General features: G+C 49.4%; 2 protein-coding genes across 2 annotated transcripts; both read right to left on the reverse strand.

Annotated features, from left to right (window-relative positions):
- Positions 1–9,079: 9,079 nt before the first annotated feature.
- On the reverse strand, positions 9,080–11,198 carry FOXL1 (forkhead box L1). The gene has a single exon (XM_001231598.7). The coding sequence runs from the start codon at positions 11,090–11,092 to the stop codon at positions 10,181–10,183; it is 912 nt and encodes a 303-aa protein (XP_001231599.5). The 5' UTR covers positions 11,093–11,198; the 3' UTR covers positions 9,080–10,180.
- Positions 11,199–17,687: 6,489 nt separating this feature from the next.
- FOXC2 (forkhead box C2) lies at positions 17,688–19,648 on the reverse strand. Its single transcript, NM_001396046.1, is given in 1 exon segment — positions 17,688–19,648. A coding segment is annotated over 1 exon segment (1,440 nt). The 5' UTR covers positions 19,179–19,648; the 3' UTR covers positions 17,688–17,738.
- Between the last annotated feature and the right edge of the window lie 840 nt (positions 19,649–20,488).

The following is a 20,488-nucleotide window of genomic DNA, read 5'->3' on the forward strand; positions in this document are numbered from 1 at the left end:
GCAGGAAGACATGTGGTCTTGGTAGGTCTCATGTGATGTTTCTGCTGTGCAGAAGATCACCTCCTGTCTGTTCTCTTGGGGCCCAGCTCCTCTGCCTGCCATGGTGATGAAGGTGGGTGAAGAGGAGTTAGGCTGTTCTTGGGCCACCCAGGAGACCCACATGATTTGATTGTTGACATGGGGACAAAGTTTGGTGACTTCAGCTTTAATGCCAGGGCAAGCACATGTCATAGAATCATAGAATCATTTGAGTTGAAAGAGCCCTTAAAGGCCATCTAGTCGACTCTCTTCTATTGCACAAAGACACCTACAGCTCCATCAGTTACTCCCAGTCCTGTCCAGCCTGACCATGAATGTCTCCGGGGATGGACATCCATCACATCTTTGGGCAGGTTTAGACCCCCTTTAGATACTCAAAGGCCACTGTTAGGTCTCCCCTAAGCCTTCTCCAGGTTGAACAGCCCAAATGCACTAACAGCAGAGGGCACTGTCAGAAGGTACAACCCTTGCCATACATATTTCACACCACTGAAGAGGTTTATACAGGTCTCTACACAACTGTGACCTCCCTTTCGCATCCCAGCACTTTTTAATCAATGCAATGCTACATTAGGACTGAGAAAGGTCTGTGCAGTCCAGCCCGGCTCCCCACAGCCATCCTTTGGGCCAACAATGAGCTGCTGGTCTTACCCTTGCTGAGGCAACATGAGCTGGGATTTATGGGATGACAAATGCTGCTGTAAGCACCGCGCACACACACAAATGCACACACGGAAATCCCCAGTCCATCGGCTCACAGATCCTTCCCAACCTTAGGAAATAAGTGGGGATGGATTTTTTCCCTTAGATATCGTTACTGGGAGAGAGTCTGGGAGGCAAATGCAGAACCTTGGCACCAATCCAACAAAGTAAGTGTTGGGATAAGTTTTCTTTCAGGGATTTCAACCCATTCGTGTAGTTTCTTAATGATCCAAAATCTTCAAGGAGTTGCCTTTTAGCCCCAGCTCCCTTTCAATATTTGTCAAGTGTGTCAAAGTTGGTACTTCATGTTTCTTCTGTACCTTAATGCTCTCAAGGAGAAACTTTGGTTTTAGAAGCTTGAAAGCTATCTTTTCCCTGTTGATTTATTTTATTACTGGAAGGAAAGACGATCGTTTTTAAAGCAAGCAGCAAGAATCTATGAGTGTGAGAGTGGAAGCAGCCTGTCTCTTTTGGAGACTCAGTGCTCACGTCCCAGCATAGAAATCCTAATGAATAAATGGAGAAGAGCATGGAGTTGCTGTTAGTCGTCATTATAACCAGATAGACAAGCAAGTTTTGGTGCAGAAGTGTTTCTTTAAGGCCCAACAATGGAAATCATGTATGGATGTGAAAGGAGTCAGCCCTTGGTACTTCACAGGTCCAGCTCAGGTCTCACTCTGGCCATGAGCTCTCTATTCAGACACAAACCTTATCACACAGAGGTATTTCCAAATGCTTTACCACGTCATTGCTTTTTACACTCCAAACAATTTTTTTTTCTTTATTTTATCTAAACTGCAGCCACAGTTTGGTCCAGCTCTGTTTTGCTAACATTTGACCTGCTGTTTCCTACTGATGCTCAAGGCATAAGTACCTCTGTAATAAACCATGAGAGAACTGTTTAATCAAGTGTTTCAAGAGACCTATCATGCAGCAAAGTAGTGCAGAGCACCTAGGTGCCTGTTTTAAGCTTTAACTTCCCCTGCTGCTATTGGCTCCCATTAAATCCAGAGTCATCTGGCTTAATTTGGTTTGCCAGGAATTTACTTTAGGATCATTTAGAGTAGGATCAGAGTCACCAGGCTTTTTTTTTTTTTTCTTCCCTTTTAAGATAGAGGATAATAACAATAATAATAAAGGATCTTTTTTTTTTTTTTTTTTTCCATGAAAGCATATGCAATTTCCTCTATAGCTATCCAAAACAAATAATCAGGAGATTTCCCCATGTTTACAGTGGAGCTTTTTGCTGACCTTCCCTGCAAAGCACTTTAGGAGAAATCAATGAAAAATACTCCATAAGAAGCGGACCACAACTGTTATTGTTACTTGGAGTTTATGTAGAGTCTAATCTGAAACCAGACACAACAATAAAGGGCTCCTCTCTGCCCTTTTCATAACAAAGCAATTATATTTAACAGTAGGTACAGTTAAATTGGAATAAATCTGGTTTGTATACAGAGACACTTCATGTTTATTAATGATCATTGTGTCCATGTGGTTTAGACCAATTCAAATATAAGCTGCAGTAACATATGAAAACTTGTCTTGTTGGGATAACTGGGATGTCAGCATGACTGACACGGCCCTCCAACTTCTCGAATGGCAAATTACATCAGTGTAAAACTGGAAACCTCCATTCCATTTGCAGCAAAGCATATGCTGGACAAAAAACAAAGGGAGCGTTTTCCAATGTTCATAAGAAAAGAGATTTACTGGGGCCATCATCTGACGAGCCCATTATAAGTATTTGCAAATTTCTGATTTTTGGGTGGTCCTGTGTGGATCCAGGAGTTGGATTCAATGATTCTTATGGGTCCATTCCAACTCAGCATATTCTTTGATTCCTTTTTTTGTGTTTGGGAAAGAAACTTCTGGGCTACTTCTAACTCATATCACTTGTGTTCCACTTGGGACTCCCTGGACTAAGTCCTCAGAAGAAGGAAAATCATGATATCTTACCTCTCTGCAAGACAACACAACCAAGAATGACTTGTAAGAAAAATAGGAGGAGCTTTCTGGGCAAGCTTAGATAAGATTCCATTTAGGCTAAAGGGATTTAGGTGTCTGCCAAGCAAGCGGATAGCTGATCTGAAAGAAGCAATCTGCTCCAAATGAATTTCACCTCTCCTAATTCTGTAACACACAGACCTCATCTCAGCTGGTCACCCAGCTCCTCCACGTATAATCAAAGGGTGATCCCTCCCACCTTACATCTTGGCTTACGGTGGTTGGAAGATGTTCTCTGGAGGGGTTTTTCTCTTCTGAAAAATCACTGTGACAGTCCTAAAGTCAGGTGCTGAGTGGGCTGATGGCTAGTGTTGGTTGAGGTGAAATCCATGCTAAGTACCCTCTTTAGGGTTCCATGAGTAAGGATAGATATCTAAAGAGGTCTCTGCAAAGCAGAATCCCAATCTCTATGCTGTGATGTTCGAGGATGGTATTACCATGGAAGGATCTGGCTGATCATTGAGCCTGTGCTCCTACAAAGAGCTCCAGCAGGATCTCACTCATGGAGCTCTGAGTGAAGTAGGAACAGAATGGAGAAGGATTTCTTTTCCAACAGTGGGAAAATGCTAGGATACAAGTGAAAAATGCTGAAATCTGATGTGGCTTCAAAGAGTTCTGAAACAGCCCTGTGCGGTTCTGTGAGGACCAGCACTGGAACAGGGAAATACATAACTTTATACATTCTGCATAACTTCCTCTATTACTGTTGCTGAATGCAACGCTGCACGGCTTAAACACACAGAACAAGGCACAATAGGAAAGAACAGGGATGACAAAATCTAACCTCTCACTACTCTGTGTATCCACCTCTAGGGAGGCAGACGTCATCAGCTGCCTACTCAGCTTCTCACCCAATAGGTTTCTGCCGTGCTGATGGATGGCTGTAGAGCAGCCAGGACAAGTGGAAGGACAGCCCTATTTCACAGGAGATGAAGAGCTCCTTACTCACTGCAAGATCACAAATCCATCACATGAAGTCTAATAAGGGGGCCGAGCCAGCACAAATACAACTGTTTAACAGTTTATTTTAACCATCCAATGAGAACGAAGCAACTTAAAAGGATTCGTGTTGCCAACAGTCCTTTTTTTGTTTTGTTTTGTTTTGTTTTTCTTCCCTTCCTTGCACGGTATTTGTTAGAAATCAGGATTTTCCTTAGCTAAATGTCTTGTGGTCCCTTTAGCTTTGTTTCCTAACAGGGTTGTCTTTATGTTAGTTTTCTTTGGCTTCCCAATAGAAGAGTAACAGATTTCTTTTGAAGTTTTTATTGATGAATGAGCTCCTATAAATAACTCTCTGTGGCAGCAGCTTGATCTCAGAGTTTACTCTGGAATAATAGTAGCAATGGGAATGGAGGAAATTTATGGCAGCATGACATGAAATAGTTTAATGGGCTTCATACTGTTTAACTTAATCTTTACAGATGTAAAAACAGAAACACAATTATTTTAACAACTATTATTACATATTGCTTTTGTAATGAAAACAGCAACTTAGTAAGCAGTTGAAGATAGGTAATGAAGAATTAAGGGCTCCACCTCTCTGCAGCTTTCACATGTAGAGTTGAGGGAGCTCCTAGGTGGTTGTGAGGATGGATCTGCACATGGGACTTGATGCTGAGTCAAAACACAAAGGCTGAGTTAGGGCATTTTCATCACTGTGTAGGTGGTTCAGGTTGGCTAAAGACAGAGAGGCAAAACCTTGTTTTGGGGGGAAAAAGATTGGTTTTCTTCTGTTATTTCACCACTAGTAATTTCTTCCCACCTTATGAACAACAGGTATTCTTTGAGGAAAGATGGAGAAGAAAGATGGAAATCAGATGGAGCTGTAGATGTCCCCATTTACTGCAGGGGAGTTGGACCACATGGCCTTAAAGGTCACTTCTAACTCAAAACATTCTATGGTTCTATGAAATAATGCTGCAGCCCCCTGATAAAAAAAAAAAAAAAAAAGACAATTTAACTCCTTACCATCTCAAGTCTGTTCATCTGCCCTGCTTGTTCATTCTTCTATGGCGATGTCACCTAACTCAAAGATGGCTCAGAAGTGTCCCAGGTAAACTCAGGAAGGAGATGTTGGAAGAAAGGAAAGAAAAAGCTTAAAATGCCTTCTGTCTAATGGTCTGAAGGTTGTGCTTCCCCATTAGTCTGCCTTGTCTCCTACTTCAAATCCCATACAGCTCAATTAAATCACAGCAACATAAATTAGGCCATCAGACAGCTCCAGGTGCTCTGTTCTGCTGTCACAGGATTGCAAACAGGATCTCATGTAAACTAATGTGCTTCTGGTCCCATGCACCATTCTCAGATGATCATCCAACAAAACTGAGCACCCACCATGGGCAAGTTGGCATCAAACCCAACCAGGATGTGGCCAGAGTAGATGTCCCCATTCATTGCAGGGCAATTGAACCAGATGACCTTTATAGGTCCCTTCCAACTCGAATGATTCTACATTTCTACTCTGTTAATTACAGGACCGTGTTCAAGCACTCAGTTTCCTTTGCAGAGGACTGAGATGGCTCATAGCCAACTGCAGCTCCACTGAGATCTTGGTGCTTTGCAAAGAGCTTGAGTAAATAGTGATTCACGTTAATTCCCTGTGTAATTTTAATAACAAAAGCTGACTGCTGTTAGCCTTGTTTCCTCCTTGAAGGATCCTGGCTTGAAGTTAAATTACAATGAAAATTATTAACATTGTGTTTTATAAACCATTTCTAGCAGGAAATTTGCATTAGTCATAACGTTTTCCAACCCATGGAAATTACCCATGCAAGAAATAACTTGCAAATTCTTACTCGATTTCCAAAAATGTGGGAAAGTTTATTTATTTCTCCATGCATTCCTGATTTGCAATGTACTCTCTAAAAATGTCTCTAAGATTTAGGCTAACCAAGCTCATGCTAAATTTAGCAACTATATTTTAAATAAACATTCTTTACGCTTTACCGAACTGGCTTTTGAAGTTGGCTTAAAACAAATGGCGCTCACATGAACGTTAACTGTGTTCTACTTTAGAATCAGTGGACATCTGAATAAGTAATAAGGTATTATTCAGTGAAATCTGAAAATGAGGTTTTAAGAGGTCTAATTCGTCCAATTTGGGGAAGATCCCTGTAAGGAATACTGGATCAGATGAGTATTTATTTTTGGAAGAGTAGGTTCTCTTCTCCTTGACCACACAAAACTTTCTTCTGAAGTCTTATGAGACACTGTGAAATCAGCTGTGATTTAGCACGCATCGCATTTGAGGAATCCAGCCCGTTTTAAAGCACTTAATGATTTGTCTGGATAAAGCACTAAAAATATACTGCAGGGAGCAATTATGCAATGTCCAGACTGATGGATTGCATAACCTCATAGACCTTTTCCATCTGTAACTTCTCTTATTCTGTGATCTTGTCTTTGTAGTCTTTCACTGAAAATCAAATATGCGATCTGTTTAGTGTCCAAAATCCCATCTCCCAGGAGAGCTGGGCTTCGGGGTGCGTGGGGCTACGAACCAACTTAGCACATCCCCTTGTTTCTGGGGTCAATAGCTCATCACAATGGACTTAAGAGCAATTAGCAGGAGGGCTGTGGGGGTTTTTTTTGGTGTGAAAGGGATTCTCTCTCCTTGGGAAAAGATGAAAGGAGAAGGTATTGGGAAAAAAAAAAAAGAAATAGAAATGGTCACCAAGTCTTTTTGGGTTATGGCAACTTGATAACAGCCACTGACGGCCATGTGCTTTGAATGATGAGTCTCCACTATGGTTTCTGTATGTGTACACATGCTAAATTTATTATATATATATATGTATATATGCAATGGAAACAACTTAAGAGAGCCCACAGAGTGAGTTTACAGACTGGAAGCCCCACTTATGAGAAATGAACTTCCTAATGTGTCTTCATAGACTGCTACGCAGAACTGTCAGTTCCCACTGTAAGAAACCCACAGAGGTTTCTTTCGGAGGCTGTGAGCCTCCTGCACCACGTGCTCCAATGGGTTAACATGGGCAACACGAAACCTCGCTCAGCTGGGAGAGGTCAGTCCTCCCCAGCAGAACGGAAAGGCACATCCATCGCCCACACAAGGACTGTGCTCTTTGTGCTGCATCATGGGCTATTTTCTACTTTTTCTTCACGGTGTTTCAGCCTTGCACTCATAGCCAAGCCCGAGAGGCTGGGAAAGAAGGAGGGGAAGATTCCAGGGATGAGTTAAGTGCTGGGTGGCAGCTCTGTGTTTGGCAGCTGGGTTTTATTTTTTGGTTATGGAACAGGTGTGAAACCACTGACACTGAGAACACTGAATATTTGCAGCTTGTCAAGCCCTCTGTATTCGTATAATGCAACATTTTTGTACTGCGCAGCACCAAGGCAAGCATGGCATGCAGAGCAACCAAGGATGCTCACTCCACAAAAATCCCAGGTACTGCTGTATTGATGTGCACTCTTACAGCTCAGCACCGAAGCACGGCTGTTTTTAGCATAGCATTGCTTCTGCTCTGCTATATATAAACAGATGACGTGTTGAAGCCTTATGTGGTTAGTCATTCTGCCGGCTGGCAACACGAGCCTTTCTCTTGGTGTCCATCCCCTGCAAGTTACCCCCTTGGCCTGATCCCAACTGATTCCAAGCTGCCATTCGGAAGTATTTATGGGGTGCTGAGTTCATCTGAGTTTATGTCACCCTTGTCCAGAAGATGTGAATTCTTTATAACTTTAATAACTCTATAATACTCTAAAACTCTAGATAACTCTAATAACTTTACTGTCTCCTGATTGATTGAAAACAAAACCAGGCCTTATCTGCTGCAGCTGGGCTTGGTCCTACGCCACTCCAACAAAACAGACAAAACCAAATGTCACCAAGAGCAAAGCTTCACAGAAAACGAACTCCTATTGCAAAGATTAAATATCCAAAAAACACACCTGTGAGGAAAAAAAAAAAAAAAAAACAAAGAAAGAAAGAAAAAAAAAAGCATACAAGTCAAGCTACAGTCTGATTTGAGTCTTATTCCTTCAGATTTTACTCTTTTTTTTGTACTAAGGGGCATCATTGTGGAGGTGGTTGGGTGGTCATAATGGCTGCTGGTGGTTCCCTCTGTGCACCTGGATCATAGAATGGTTTGAGTTGGAAGGGACCCCTAAAGACCAGCTGGTCCAACCCTCCTGCAGTGAACAGGGACACTTACAGCTCCACCAGGTGCTCAGAGCCACGTCCAGACTGACCTTGGGTGTCTCCAAGGATGGGGCACCCACAACACAGCATCTCTGTGTTGTCACAGTCCTCATAGGCATGATTCACCTCCCTACCTCCAAACTGTGACCAAATCCTGCAAGCCTGTGGGGCAGAGAGATGGTCAGAGGTCTCACGTCACTGCTGGGCAAGAACCAACCCAGCTCTCCTCCTACCTGTGGTAATGTTACCACCCAGCCTCCAAAACATGGCGTCAACCCCAAGTCTTGCACATCTCATGGCATGGCTGCTATTTATCTTGCTCCTGTATCTCTAATTACACAGAAGAGGCAATGCAAGGACAAGAGGGGTTGAGGCAATAATCCCCCAGCACCTTCCCAGCCCTGTATATTACAGTGGGAGCACAAGTGGCATCGAGAGGGCAGTGACACTTCACTTTCCTGATTCAGTGTCATAGCTTGAAGAAATGGACTCCATCCATAACTAAACATGAATTGTCAGGAGTAGAAAGCACATGAGGGATTTTGTTTAAAGTCTGTCATGCAAATCTACATAAAAATTTCTCCTCTCCTTTTCTTATTGCCTTTTTTCTGTTTTTCATGGGAGGAGTTGGTAAACCCATAGCTGCTTCTGCCCCTGGATCCATGTGTGAGCATCTTTCTGTTGGGAAACTCCACAGGGGTTTTCTGCACTCCTCCACCCAAGGGCTTTTTGCTTCATGTTGAATGGAACCCCTGAGCTCCCAGTGCAAAGGTCAGGGCAGGATGATGAGGTGCACAGTGTGGCCATCCTCTATGAAAGCTGAATCACAGCTCACATGAGGTCCCCAGATTTCCAACAGTCCATGGGTTAATTTAAGAGGAGGCTTCTATAACGAGAAGGGATGGGATAGAGGTAGGAGAAGGAAGGAGAAGAACAGAATCACTTCGGGAAACGTCATCTCAGTTGCAACAAATGGATCATTTCCCCTGGTTTTTTTTTTTTTTTGCTTTTATCCCTTTACCTCCTGGATCTGCAGTGCTTCATGCCCTCATCACGATGTTGGCACTGGGATGATGGCAGCAGTGCATCAGAGCCCAGCACGGGGTCCAGCCCCATTCCTCGGCCCACTGCTGCACAAGGCAAGGGGACTTTGACCACACGCAGCCACAGTCCTGGACAAAATACTTTTATTGGATATAGATTTTCATAGTGAAAAAAAAATGAGAATATAGATTTTTTTTTTTTTCCAAAAGGGCATTTATCCATTAATATACAAAAAGCCTCTATTGTGGGGAAAAAAAAAAATAGAAAGAAATATTCCTGCTTGCTTCCAAGGAGTCTTGATTCTTCCCTCTTTAAAATATATATATACATGAAAAATTTGAGAAACACAGCTGAAGTCTTTTGTTTTCTGTTTTTTCATTCCCTGTTTCATTTTCTGGTAGTTGTCCAGCTTGTTAACACTTCAAAATGCCCAAATCAGCCTCAGCAGCCCTGCTTCAGTCTTTTTTGGTCAGAAGCAACTGATCCCAGCAACACGTGGAAACCACTTCTTCTTGTTCCAGACATGTTTGCTCAGCCATCCCCCTCTCCACAGTCACAACAGTGAGGCAGAAGCGCTGCAGCAATACTCAAGAAGGGCAGTGATGGGCAGGGAACCAGCCTGAATTCTATACAGTGCTGAGTCAAAGCAAGCAGGGCTGTGCAGGATGAGCCTGAGTTCTTTCGTCTGCCCCTGTTCCAGCTCTCGTTATCCCCTTCTTGGGGGACTGGGCCGATCACAGGCAGAATACGAACGGCAAAACAAATCTCAGCCTCTTTTCCAAGAGAGAAGAGGGACAGGTTTGGTTTCCAAAAGGAAAAATGAAAAATAAAGAAAACTGGAGGCCGGAAGGATTTGGCAGAAAGCAGAGCTGAGGATCTTGCTGGATGCAAAGGTTAAAGCTGCAGTGTGAACCTAGCTGGGCTTAGAGGCCAGCATGGCCTCCCCCCCTCCCCCCCCCCCCCCCCCCCCCCCCGCTGCCCCACTCTGTGATGTGAGAAAAATCTGGTTTACCTTTCAGTCGATCTGGCAGAGGATGAGGCAATGGCAAAAGAGAGCTTCGCAGGGAGAGGTGCCTTGAGAATGCCCTGAAATCCTGAGTAACCTTTAGCATCGCTTTTAGGTCCCTACCCACATGGCAAGGTCCGAGTCCAGGCTCTCCCTCCCAGAGAGCAGAAGGGGGGATGGGGGGGGGAGAGAGGGGGGGGCACATATAATCATGAGGGCAACTACTGGAAATTAAATACCGCCTCGGAGAAGTGGAAAGGGAAGCAGGAGAGGAAGGGGATGCCGATGTGGTAGAGCCTCCCGTGCACCTGGGAGTCGAGCATGAGGGAGGCATTGAGGGCCGACCCGAAGCCTCCGCTGGCCACCAGCGAACCGACGGGGCTCTCCCGGGCCTTGGGGACGGCCCCGGGGGAGTTCTGCCGCAGCCCCTGGGCTAGGATGCTCTCGATGCTGAAGCTCCTGCCCCTCTTGTGCCCAGCACTGGCGGCGGGCGGCCCCCCCGGGCCGTCGGGGGGCCGGGAAGCAGCGGCACCGCCTCGATCCAGGCACCCGGGGACAGCATCTCCTCCCCCCCGCCCTGCTGCCGGCCTCACAACCCCCTCATCGGCCGAGTCCCCCGCCGGGCTCTGCCCCGTCCCGCTCCCTTTGGCCCGCTTGGGTTCGTCGGGGCGGCCGCCGTCGGGAGGGGCTGAGCCGCTGCGAACCTCCGGCGGTCCCGAAGCTTTGGGCTTCCTCTTCCTCCGACGGTAGTTGCCGTTCTCGAACATGTCCAAGCAGCGCGGATCCAGGGTCCAGTAGCTGCCCTTCCCCGGCCGACCCTTCTCCCGGGGCACTTTGACGAAGCAATCGTTGAGGGAGAGGTTGTGGCGGATGCTGTTCTGCCAGCCCTGCTTGTTGTCGTGGTAAAAAGGGAAGCGGTCCATGATGAACTGGTAGATACCGCTGAGGGTCACCTTCTGCTCCGGAGCCTCTTTGATGGCCATGGCGATAAGGGCGATGTAGCTGTAGGGGGGCTTCTGAGGGGGGTCCTGCCGGGTGATCGCGCTGCTTGGGGCAAAGCCCAGCGCGGCAGGGAGGTACAGCATGGACGGAGAGCCCATGGGGGAGAGGTGGGGGCTGTAGAGGTGGCTCATGGCCGGCGGGCTCGGGGCTGCGGCTCTTCCCCCCAGGAGGGATGAGTCCGTCGGGGAGAGGTTTGTGCGAGCTCAGATCCCAGCCCAGCCCGAACGAGCTCGCTCTGCCTCCGTCCCCGCTTCATAGCTCTTAAAAAAAAAAAAAAAAAAAAAAAAAAAAAAAAAAAAGGAGGGGGGGGAAGAAAAAAAAAAAGTTAAATAATTGTTGTAAGTTTGCTATTATATGTTGACTTAGCACTGGAAAATAAATTGTCTCTGATAAACAGTCGTTTGTGTTCTCAGCCCACCCACATTAATTAAAATTTCATTGCTACAAAACTCCGAGCTCTCTCCACGTGTCTCGCTGGTACCAGCCAATGGTCTCCGGGTTATTCCTTCATTTGTTTATAGAATTAGTCTGTTGATAAGTCTGCCCACCCAAGTCGAATCAAGCTGTGTTTATTTGGAAAAATTTCCGGGCACCCAATATATAAACGCACTGATCTGATGTTTGAAATATCACGTCCACCCTTTGACGCTGTAAGCACACACAGCAGAGCAGGATGTGCACTGCTGGAGCTCGGGGAGGAGCGGGAGAGGATCCCCCGGAGGAAAACGGGGCCGCGAAACAACAAGAAAATACATAAAAGGAGAAATAAACGGAAGGGGAGAAAGGGAGAAAAGGGGATCGAGGAGGGGAGAAAGCAGCGCTGCTGATGGGGAGGGAGGAGAAAAGGATTCTGTGGCTGTTGTTTGCGGGGGGGGGGGGGGGGGGCAGGTGCGTAGGGCTGAGCGCCGCAGCCCCCGATGGCTGCAAAGCGCTCCGAAGGGGGAGGGGAAAGGGGGGGGGGGGGGAACTCGGCGGGAGGGGGAGGAGGGTCAGTATTTGTGAATGCGGGCCTGTTGCTTTATATTATGTACTTTCCTGTTTATAACAAGGAGGGGGATTATAACAACTTTACAAGTGCACACAGCTGGCCGGTGCTTACATTAGGAATTTGTGATGCTCTTTTTCTGTATAAATGTCCAGGTTCGGGTCTGTGTTTTCTGTTGTTGGCTTTTTATTATTATTATTAATAATAATAATAATAATTTGCTGATGTTACAGCTTTTATCCGAGGCCCTGAGGGATTCCGATGCACTTGGAGGTGTCGGCTGTTTCCTCAGGCTCCCTGTGTTAATTAAAGCATCATTTCTTCGAGGGAGGGAAGAGGAAGACAGAGATAGGGATGGGGGTGGGGATGAGGATGGGGATGGGGATGGGGATGAGGATGGGGATGGGGATGGGGATGGGGATGGGGATGGGGATGGGGATGGGGATGGGGATGGGGATGGGGATGGAGATGGGGATGGGGACGGGACGGGACGGGACAGGATGGGATGGGGATGGGGATACAATAGAGATGGGGTGTGGGGGTGTCCCCCGTCAGAAGGCCGTAGAAATGAAGCAAGAGATGAACAGGAGATGCTCGGCAGAAGCAACTCGACAGATGCCCGTTCCCTGGTTGTTTAAGGAGAGAAGCAAGACCTGAATCAGGAAACATCCCTTCCTTGGGAATGGCTTCAAAGAGAAACAAAGCCCCCCGCGCAGCTCCCTGCCCGCTCACAGTGGCCGTGGTGGGACCTTTCCATGGTGGGCGAGGAAGTAAAAGCAGAGCTCAGCCGACCCTCCCTCCGGCCCTCCCCACAGGATCTCTCAGCCCGTCGGGTTTCCCGTCTGTTTATGCCATTTCCCGTGAAATGGAGCGGGCCAGGGGGTTTAATCCAGAGGCAAAGGCTAGCGGCATTCATATGGAGTCGCAAATGATTGATTAACGACACGTCCCTTTAATTTGTTATTTCTTTGAGAGTTATAAAGCAGGGACAGAGGCTGAGACGTTGCAAGCAACGGACAGCGAGCCTGAGAAACACAGGGCTGGAGAAGGTGGTGGCTCCTTGACGAGGGGATGGGGACCGTCCCCGTTCACTGACTCGTCCCAGGCCGGGATAGGGAGGGACAAACCCACTCTGCTCACCCCGCCTTTGCCGGTAACGCCGGTAACGCGCACTATCAGGCGTGCCATCCATGCAATAAAACCCCAAATGAATCAAAGCAGAAGGAGGGATTGGAGTGAGGAGAACCCTTCGTCTGAACGTTGGGGATCGGCATCCCCGGGCAGCCCGCCCCGCCCCCCGTTAGCATCTTCACTGGGGAGGGATGGGGCAGAGCCCGGCTGCTCTCACCTTCTCGATGCACTCACGGGGCAGCACGATCCCCCCGCACAGCCCCACTTCGGGGAGACCCCGCTCTTGGCACACCCCAAAGGCAGGTTATTAAAACAGTAAATACTGGCGTGTGTGGCAGGAGACGGACACAAGGGCTTCCCCGAGCTCCCTCCCCCAGTGAAATTGTTGCTTCCTCCTTTTCTTCCCCCCTCTTCTCCCCCTCTTTGCGGTAGGAAATCCTTGGAGGCGGGGATGAGGCTTTTCTGTCTGCTCCCCCTTCCCAACCCGTGCGCTGCCTGGTGTCTGTCTCCTGCCGGCAGCATCTCTGCGTTATGTGCACGGGCAGTGGGGGTGGCCGGGGAAGGGAGAGGACGAGAGCGAGCGACGAGGCCGGGAGGGATGTTGTAGTCGTCGTCGTTGTTGTCGTTGTAGCTCTTTCTCCGAACGTGAGAAACGCGGATCCGGCGACGGAGGCACTCCTGGACGTGTTTCCCCTCCTCTCCAGCTGACAGTCCCCTTTTAAAGCAGCAGAGAGGAGCGCTCCCGCCCGGGGATCCCGGGGGGGGAGGTTGGGGGGGAGCAGGGGATAAATCAGTGCTCCCCACTCCTTCCGTAACCCAACCCGCTGTGGAGCGGGGGTGTAAATCAGCTCTCCTTTCTGCTACCTCAGCCCTCCCCACCGCAGTCGCCGGGCCCATCCAACTCCTGGAGGACCTGCTTCAGAAGGGGCTTCCTCATCCCCAGCTGACCGTTGTGAACGAGCCCGAGCCAGCTGGAAATGCCCACCCCTCGCCCCGAGCTGCAGTGCACAGTACAATCACAAGATCGCTCAATGCTGGCAAGGAACTGGGAGTATATTTATTTCTCCCCTGGCTCCTTGGTATGAATTTTCTGCAAAATCCTCTCCTAAGTGATAGAAAAACAAGCGGCCTTGCCCCAAAATCTCCTTCCCACGGAGTGCTGCTGATCTTCTGGAGGTATAGGACGGCTCGGGGGAGCAGACAGCTCTCTGCTCGGCGTTGTGGAGAGGCCGGGGGTTTTCCTAAGGGGAATGCATTTTACACGGTTCCTGCAGCACCAGGGATACCTTCCCTGGGACTGTCAGTGCAGGGAAATTCCCGGCAGCGGTGCGGGAACGAGCTGCGAACCCGGCGACCCTTCCCCTCCCGAACCGCAGTGCTGTCTGGGCTCTCAGACGGGTTTGCAAAACCATAGTTTGATGGCATTGTAGCAAGAAAAACCCATCCACCAGCCTCATCCGCTGCCCGGAACCGCGCTGGGCCTCATCCTGGTGCATCCTTCAGCTTCAGGCGGCCGCGCTGGGGCAGAGCTTGGCCCTTCTGACCTGCTACGGGGGGGTTGGGGGGGAGGCGTTCAGCAGCAGAAGTTGTCCTAAGGGCTGGGAGAGTGGGCTGAGCCTGGAAAAGGGACGAGGTGGGGGAATTATCTGGGGTGGGAATAGACGCATCAGGGCCGGCTCGAGGGGACGGGGCTGTCTGTAAGGAGCTGCCCTATGCTTTCCTACTGCCTTCCTTCCTCCCTCTCTGCCCCATCCGTCACCTGTCGCGACAAAAGCCTATCGCGTTATCGAACCCTGCATCACAGCTTCGAAATCCGGCTCGAAAATGGCCCTGCGGCACGCACTCGGCTCTCACCTCGCGTGCAAAACGAGCCCCCAAAAGAGTTCCTCGGAAAGGCTCGATGAGAAGCAGTGGGTGGGACGTATCAGTGAGCTCTGAGCCCGTTTGGGACAGAGGGACGGGCACAGCCAGGGTAGCTCTGCATCCTCGGGGGGAAGGCTGCGAGGCCATCCTGTCCTGGATGCTGTTCCCAGATTTAGGATAGGAGAACGGCCTGATCCTGCAGGAGAAGAGCTCCCGGCCCTACGCTGCTCTCAGCACCTCACAGAAGGCTTTTCTTTTTGTGCCAAGCGGCTGAAACCCGGCCATCCCCGGATGGCAGCAGAGCGGAGAGGGCTTTGGGAACAGCTCAGACCCCACCAAGCAGCACATTGTCCCCTTCTCTACATTTATCCCGAGCTCTCCCGGGGTACAGCCGACATCGGGAGAAATACCCCCCACACACACACCCCAAACACTGCTGTGTCCAGTGAAGGGGGGGAGGAGGGGAGCAGGGAGTAGGGGTGGCAGAGGGACCGGCCAGGAATTCCCCAGCCCTGGGGAGGGAGATACCCCGCGAGAAAGGAGTTGGTAATGGGGCAATAAGTGCTCTTACCCCTTGTATATTTAAAACAGCGTTTTGGATTTTGCTGGGGGGGGGGAAAATGGGGAAAAAAAAAAAAGAAGAAAAATAAAAGGCAAAAAGAAAAAGAAAAATCACCCTCTGAGAGCCAGGAAAGAAAAAAAAAATGGCAAGAGATTTACAAGAATGTTCCTTAAAATACAGATCAAGTGAGTGTCGGGCATTTTTTTCTCACTTAAACCGAGAGTTTCAGTGCTTTTTGCCAGATTTCTAGCGCGTGCCAAATGTCAGCGATCAAAAGCAATTCATGTCATCGATTTCTAAAGGCCAACGCGAACGGAACGATTCCTTCACCCCCCACCACCACCCCTCTACCCCCCCCCCCGGTTCAGCGACAGAAGGGATGGGGCTGTGGAAGGGGTACGGCCGGGGGGTGCCCCTGGGTCACGTCGGGGCTGAGCGGCGGAGTCCCTTCGCTGTGTCGGCGGCGGGGGAAGGAACCGGGCATGGAAATCGCTTGAATAAGAGAAGCCTTTCCCTCCTCCAGGCTTCCCCGGCACCTACAGCCTTAGCGCTGCCGTGTCCCTGCGCTTTGGGACGGGGGGGGGAAGCCACTTTAACAGGTTGACGTCTGTTTGGGGAACATCTGTCAGTGCGCGCAGCAGCTCAGGGGGATGGAGGGGAGGCTGAAAGCAGGCGGATATCCACGCGGGAGGGGATTATAAAGCTGTAAAACGGCCCCTACGTGCGGATTTTCCGCGTTATTTCGGGACTCGGAGGTTTAAGCGATAGCTCTCAGCACGCGATTCGGGCCGCCTTTAAAATGGGGTTTTGCTTTCGCGTGGAAAAACCTCAGTGAGGACACCGCAGCGAAGCAGAGCTTGCAGGGATAGGGCAAGAGGGAAGGCGGCCGCAGAACCCACCCCCCCCCCCCTCCTCTTGCTCCCTTCTCCCCTTTGGAGGCCAAGGGCAGAGATATGGGATAGAGCAGCCGCCCAGCATCAGCCCCACGTCTGAATTAAACCTTCATCCAAGAAATAAACCCTGATCAGCCTTTGGGCTGCAGGAAAACGGCTTGGTTTTAAAAACAACGAGCGCCGCACGAAGGAAAGGTGGAGGGAGATGGTTGCATAAAGCACGGACGTACACACAGAGCGCCTCAGAACAAAACAGCACGGGTTTATTTTAAGGTAAGTACAACAATGAAGACCACATAAGACAAACGAACTTCGAAGCAGATTAAAAGCAAAACAGTCCTTAGGAACGGTCGAGGTGAGATCTATTATACAAAAACATCACGCGCCGTAAATAATAATAATAATAATAATAATAATTAAAAAGAAAGAAAGTATCAGATACTTCGGGGTTGGTTGGTTTTTTTTTTTTTTCCTTTCAAAAATCCGCTAGCAAAATAATAATAATAATAATAAATTATTTCCTCGTCTTGCTCAAAGAACAGCTCTAAAACGAAAGAAACCCTATGGCATAAACGTACACGGAAGGAGAAGAAGAAGAACAACTCACTCGTCATCAATTTGGAAGTGAGAATTCATCGGGCGAGACAAAAAAATAATCCAGTGAACTCAACTTTAAATATTATATTAATGGCTCTGAAAAACTCAGCCTGATTAGAAATCCACACATTTTTTACAGCACAACAGAGAACTTTAAAAAATACCCAGGACATATATTTATATATATATATATTTATATACTTCTTTAAAAAAAAATCGTATAAATGGCCGTTGTGATATTGGTCCATAACTTATTTTTTTTCCGAGACCCCCCTATACTTTAGCATATAAAATTTGCCACTTTGTTTACATAGACATATATATATATATAATTCTTTTAATTATTCTTTTTCTTTCTTTTTTTTTTTCTTTTTCTTTTTTTTTTTTTTAGGAGACATCCCCTTTTTCAAGTAGGATTTACTTGCCCGGAATTTCAGGAGGCCCGAAATTGGGGGGGGGAGGGGACGCACAACTTGGGATCTGCACCCCCATGTCCCGCAGCTCCACAGAGAGGCTTTACGTTTTTATGTCTTTATTATTATTTCCCCCCCTCAGTCTGAAGGGTTTCATGCGGTTTTATTCCACCTGATTGCTACGATTTTTTTTTTTAGTTATTGATTTTTATTTGTTTTTCCTTTTAAAAATTTTTATTGCTCTTTTTTTTTTAATTATTATTATTTTATTTTTTTTTTAGGTTTTTTTTGAGGATGGCTCTAGGAGAGGGATCGGGGGGTGGGGGGAGCTACTCAGTACTTAGTGCAGTCGTAGGAATAGGGGGCGGTGTGGCGATATAGGGAAGGCGCGGACCTGTAGGGGATCTGACAGGCGGAGTTGCTGCTCACCTGATGCTCGCTCTCCATCCCCAACCGATGCGACGTGAACATTTCCCTCACGTTAGGGAAAGTCTGCTGCTGTGACCCGAACGTGTGGCCGGGCAGGTGGCTCAGCTCGGCTCCGTGATTGAGGTACCACGAGGCTGCGGGCTGCCCCGCCGCAGTGCCGCCGTGCGGGTGCCCGGCCCCCAGCGCACCCTCCTGCCCCGACGGCAGGCTGAGGGCCCCGAGGGGCGACGGGGCGCCGGTGGGGTGCTCGGCCAAACCTTCCTCCAGCGCCGCGGGGGGCACGCACATGTGGCCCGGCCTCTCGCCGCTGTAGAGGCTCATGGCCCGCATGCTGCAGTGGTAGCTCCCACTAGTGTCCAGCGCCTGGCTGCACGCCGCGCTGTAACCCGACGGCTGCCCCGACGTGGGGTAAACCAGCGGCATGCCGGTCCCCGTCCTGCCCGAGGCGGCACTCACCGGGCTCAGGTCCCCCGCGGGGGATGTCCGCAGGGTCATGATGTTCTCCACGCTGAATCCCGGCAGCCCGTTGCCGGCCGGGTGCTGCTCGGGCAGCGAACCTTCGGGGGAGGCGGCGGGAGGCGATGCGGCGCTGCGGGGGCTGTCCCGGAGACCCCCGCCGCTCCCCGGGCTCAGCGTCTCCACTTTGGTGATCACCGGCAGCTCCGGGGACGCCGTCTCGCTCTTGATCACCACTTTTTTCTCGGAGGCCGAGGAGGAAGAGGACGAGGAGGAAGCTTCCTTGGGGAGGTCGGCGCCGGGCAGCCCGGGGGGTTTGGGCTGCTCCTTCAGCAGCCTCTCCCGGGCCTCCTCCTTCTCCTTGGACACGTCCTTCTTCTTGAAGCGTCTCCGGCGCCGCAGGAAGCTGCCGTTCTCGAACATGTTATAGGAATCGGGGTCCAGGGTCCAGTAGCTGCCCTTGCCCGGCTTCTTGTCGTCACGGGGCACCTTGACGAAGCACTCGTTGAGAGACAGGTTGTGACGGATGCTGTTCTGCCAGCCCTGCTTGTTCTCGCGGTAGAAGGGGAAGCGGTCCATGATGAACTGGTAAATCCCATTGAGCGTGATCTTCTTGTCGGGGGCGTTCTGGATGGCCATAGTGATGAGGGCGATGTAGCTGTAGGGCGGCTTCACCAGGTCCTTGGGGGCGGCGGGTTGGTGCGGGTGGTAGGGGCCGTAGGATCGCCCCATGCCCGCCGCGTACTGCTCGGCGTGGCCTGAATACACGCTCATGGGGTTGCCCATGCCGCCGTACGTCCCCGCCGTCCGGTAGTAGTTCTGCTCGCTTAAATAGGGCACCACTCCCAAAGCGTTGGGGTCCGAGACGGAATAGCGAGCCTGCATCATGGAGAGGAGGAGGAGGAGGAAGAGTGCGAGAGGAAGGGCCTCACCCTCTGCGGGGAAGGAAGAGGGGAGAGAGACAGAGCGAGCCTCGGCTGCGATCTCAGTCCCAGCGGCACCGCAGCAGCATCCTTGGGGCAGGCGGGTCGCTCCCTCCCTCGTTATGACTGTGATTCTGATGGGCACACCTAGAGCGAGGGAGGAGGGGGGGAGGAGGGGGGAAGGAGGAGGGGGCTGCTCTAGCAGGAAAAGAGAGTTAAAAAAAAAAAACTAAAAAGTAGGGGAAAATGAAAAGGGAAAAAATAAGGGGGGGGAAAAAAAAAGAAAAAGAGAGGGGAAAAAAAAAATAGCAGCCCTGCGGAAACTCTGGTCACAAGCACCGGCCGAAATCTTCCGGCGCACAGCGGCGCCCCGCCGGCTCCCGGCAGCGGCGAGGGGTGCGCGGAGCCGCCGAGCTCCTCGGCCGCGCTGCCGCCGTTCAAACCGCTGCCCGCCGCCCGCCCGCTTTTACTCCCCGCTCGCCCCGCCCCTCGCCGCAGCCGCCAGCCAATGGCAGGCCGCGCCGCCGCCTCTCCGACCAATGGGGTGGAGGCGGCGGGATGCGGTGGCGATGCGAGCATCACACGCAGGCACACGCGGACACACGCACACACACACACACACACATACACGGGCAGTGTCGCCCTGCTTTAATCGATATACGCAACGATATATACACATCTCCCACCTTTAATCGAGATATCCCACAATCTACATCTCTTCCCCCACCTTTAACATACACATCCAGCAACAGATGGATTTTTGCCCACCGTTTTCGCCCCCAAAAAGCCAACCATTCCCCCGCACTTGACAAAAAGAAAACGGATTTTGAAGCCCATTTGGAGCTATGAAGGCATCAGGTCGCTCCCCACGGGCGCAGGCGCTGCGCCGCAATCCCGACCGCGCACAGCTCCATGCTCAAATTCTCCCCCTTTTCAAATAGGATTATTTTAAATGACATAGCCTAGCTGTCCTTTTCTTTTCTTTTCTTTTCTTTTCTTTTCTTTTCTTTTCTTTTCTTTTCTTTTCTTTTCTTTTCTTTTCTTTTCTTTTCTTTTCTTTTCTTTTCTTTTCTTTTCTTTTCTTTTCTTTTCTTTTCTTTTCTTTTCTTTTCTTTTCTTTTCTTTTCTTTTCTTTTCTTTTCTTTTCTTTCCTTTTCTTTCCTTTTCTTTTCTTTTCTTTCCTTTTCTTTCCTTTTCTTTCCTTTTCTTTCCTTTTCTTTCCTTTTCTTTTCTTTTCTTTTCTTTTCTTTTCTTTTCGTTCCTCTCCTCTCCTCT

This window comes from Gallus gallus, chromosome 11 (assembly GCF_016699485.2).
Source record: "Gallus gallus isolate bGalGal1 chromosome 11, bGalGal1.mat.broiler.GRCg7b, whole genome shotgun sequence".
NCBI classification, from domain to species: domain Eukaryota; kingdom Metazoa; phylum Chordata; class Aves; order Galliformes; family Phasianidae; genus Gallus; species Gallus gallus.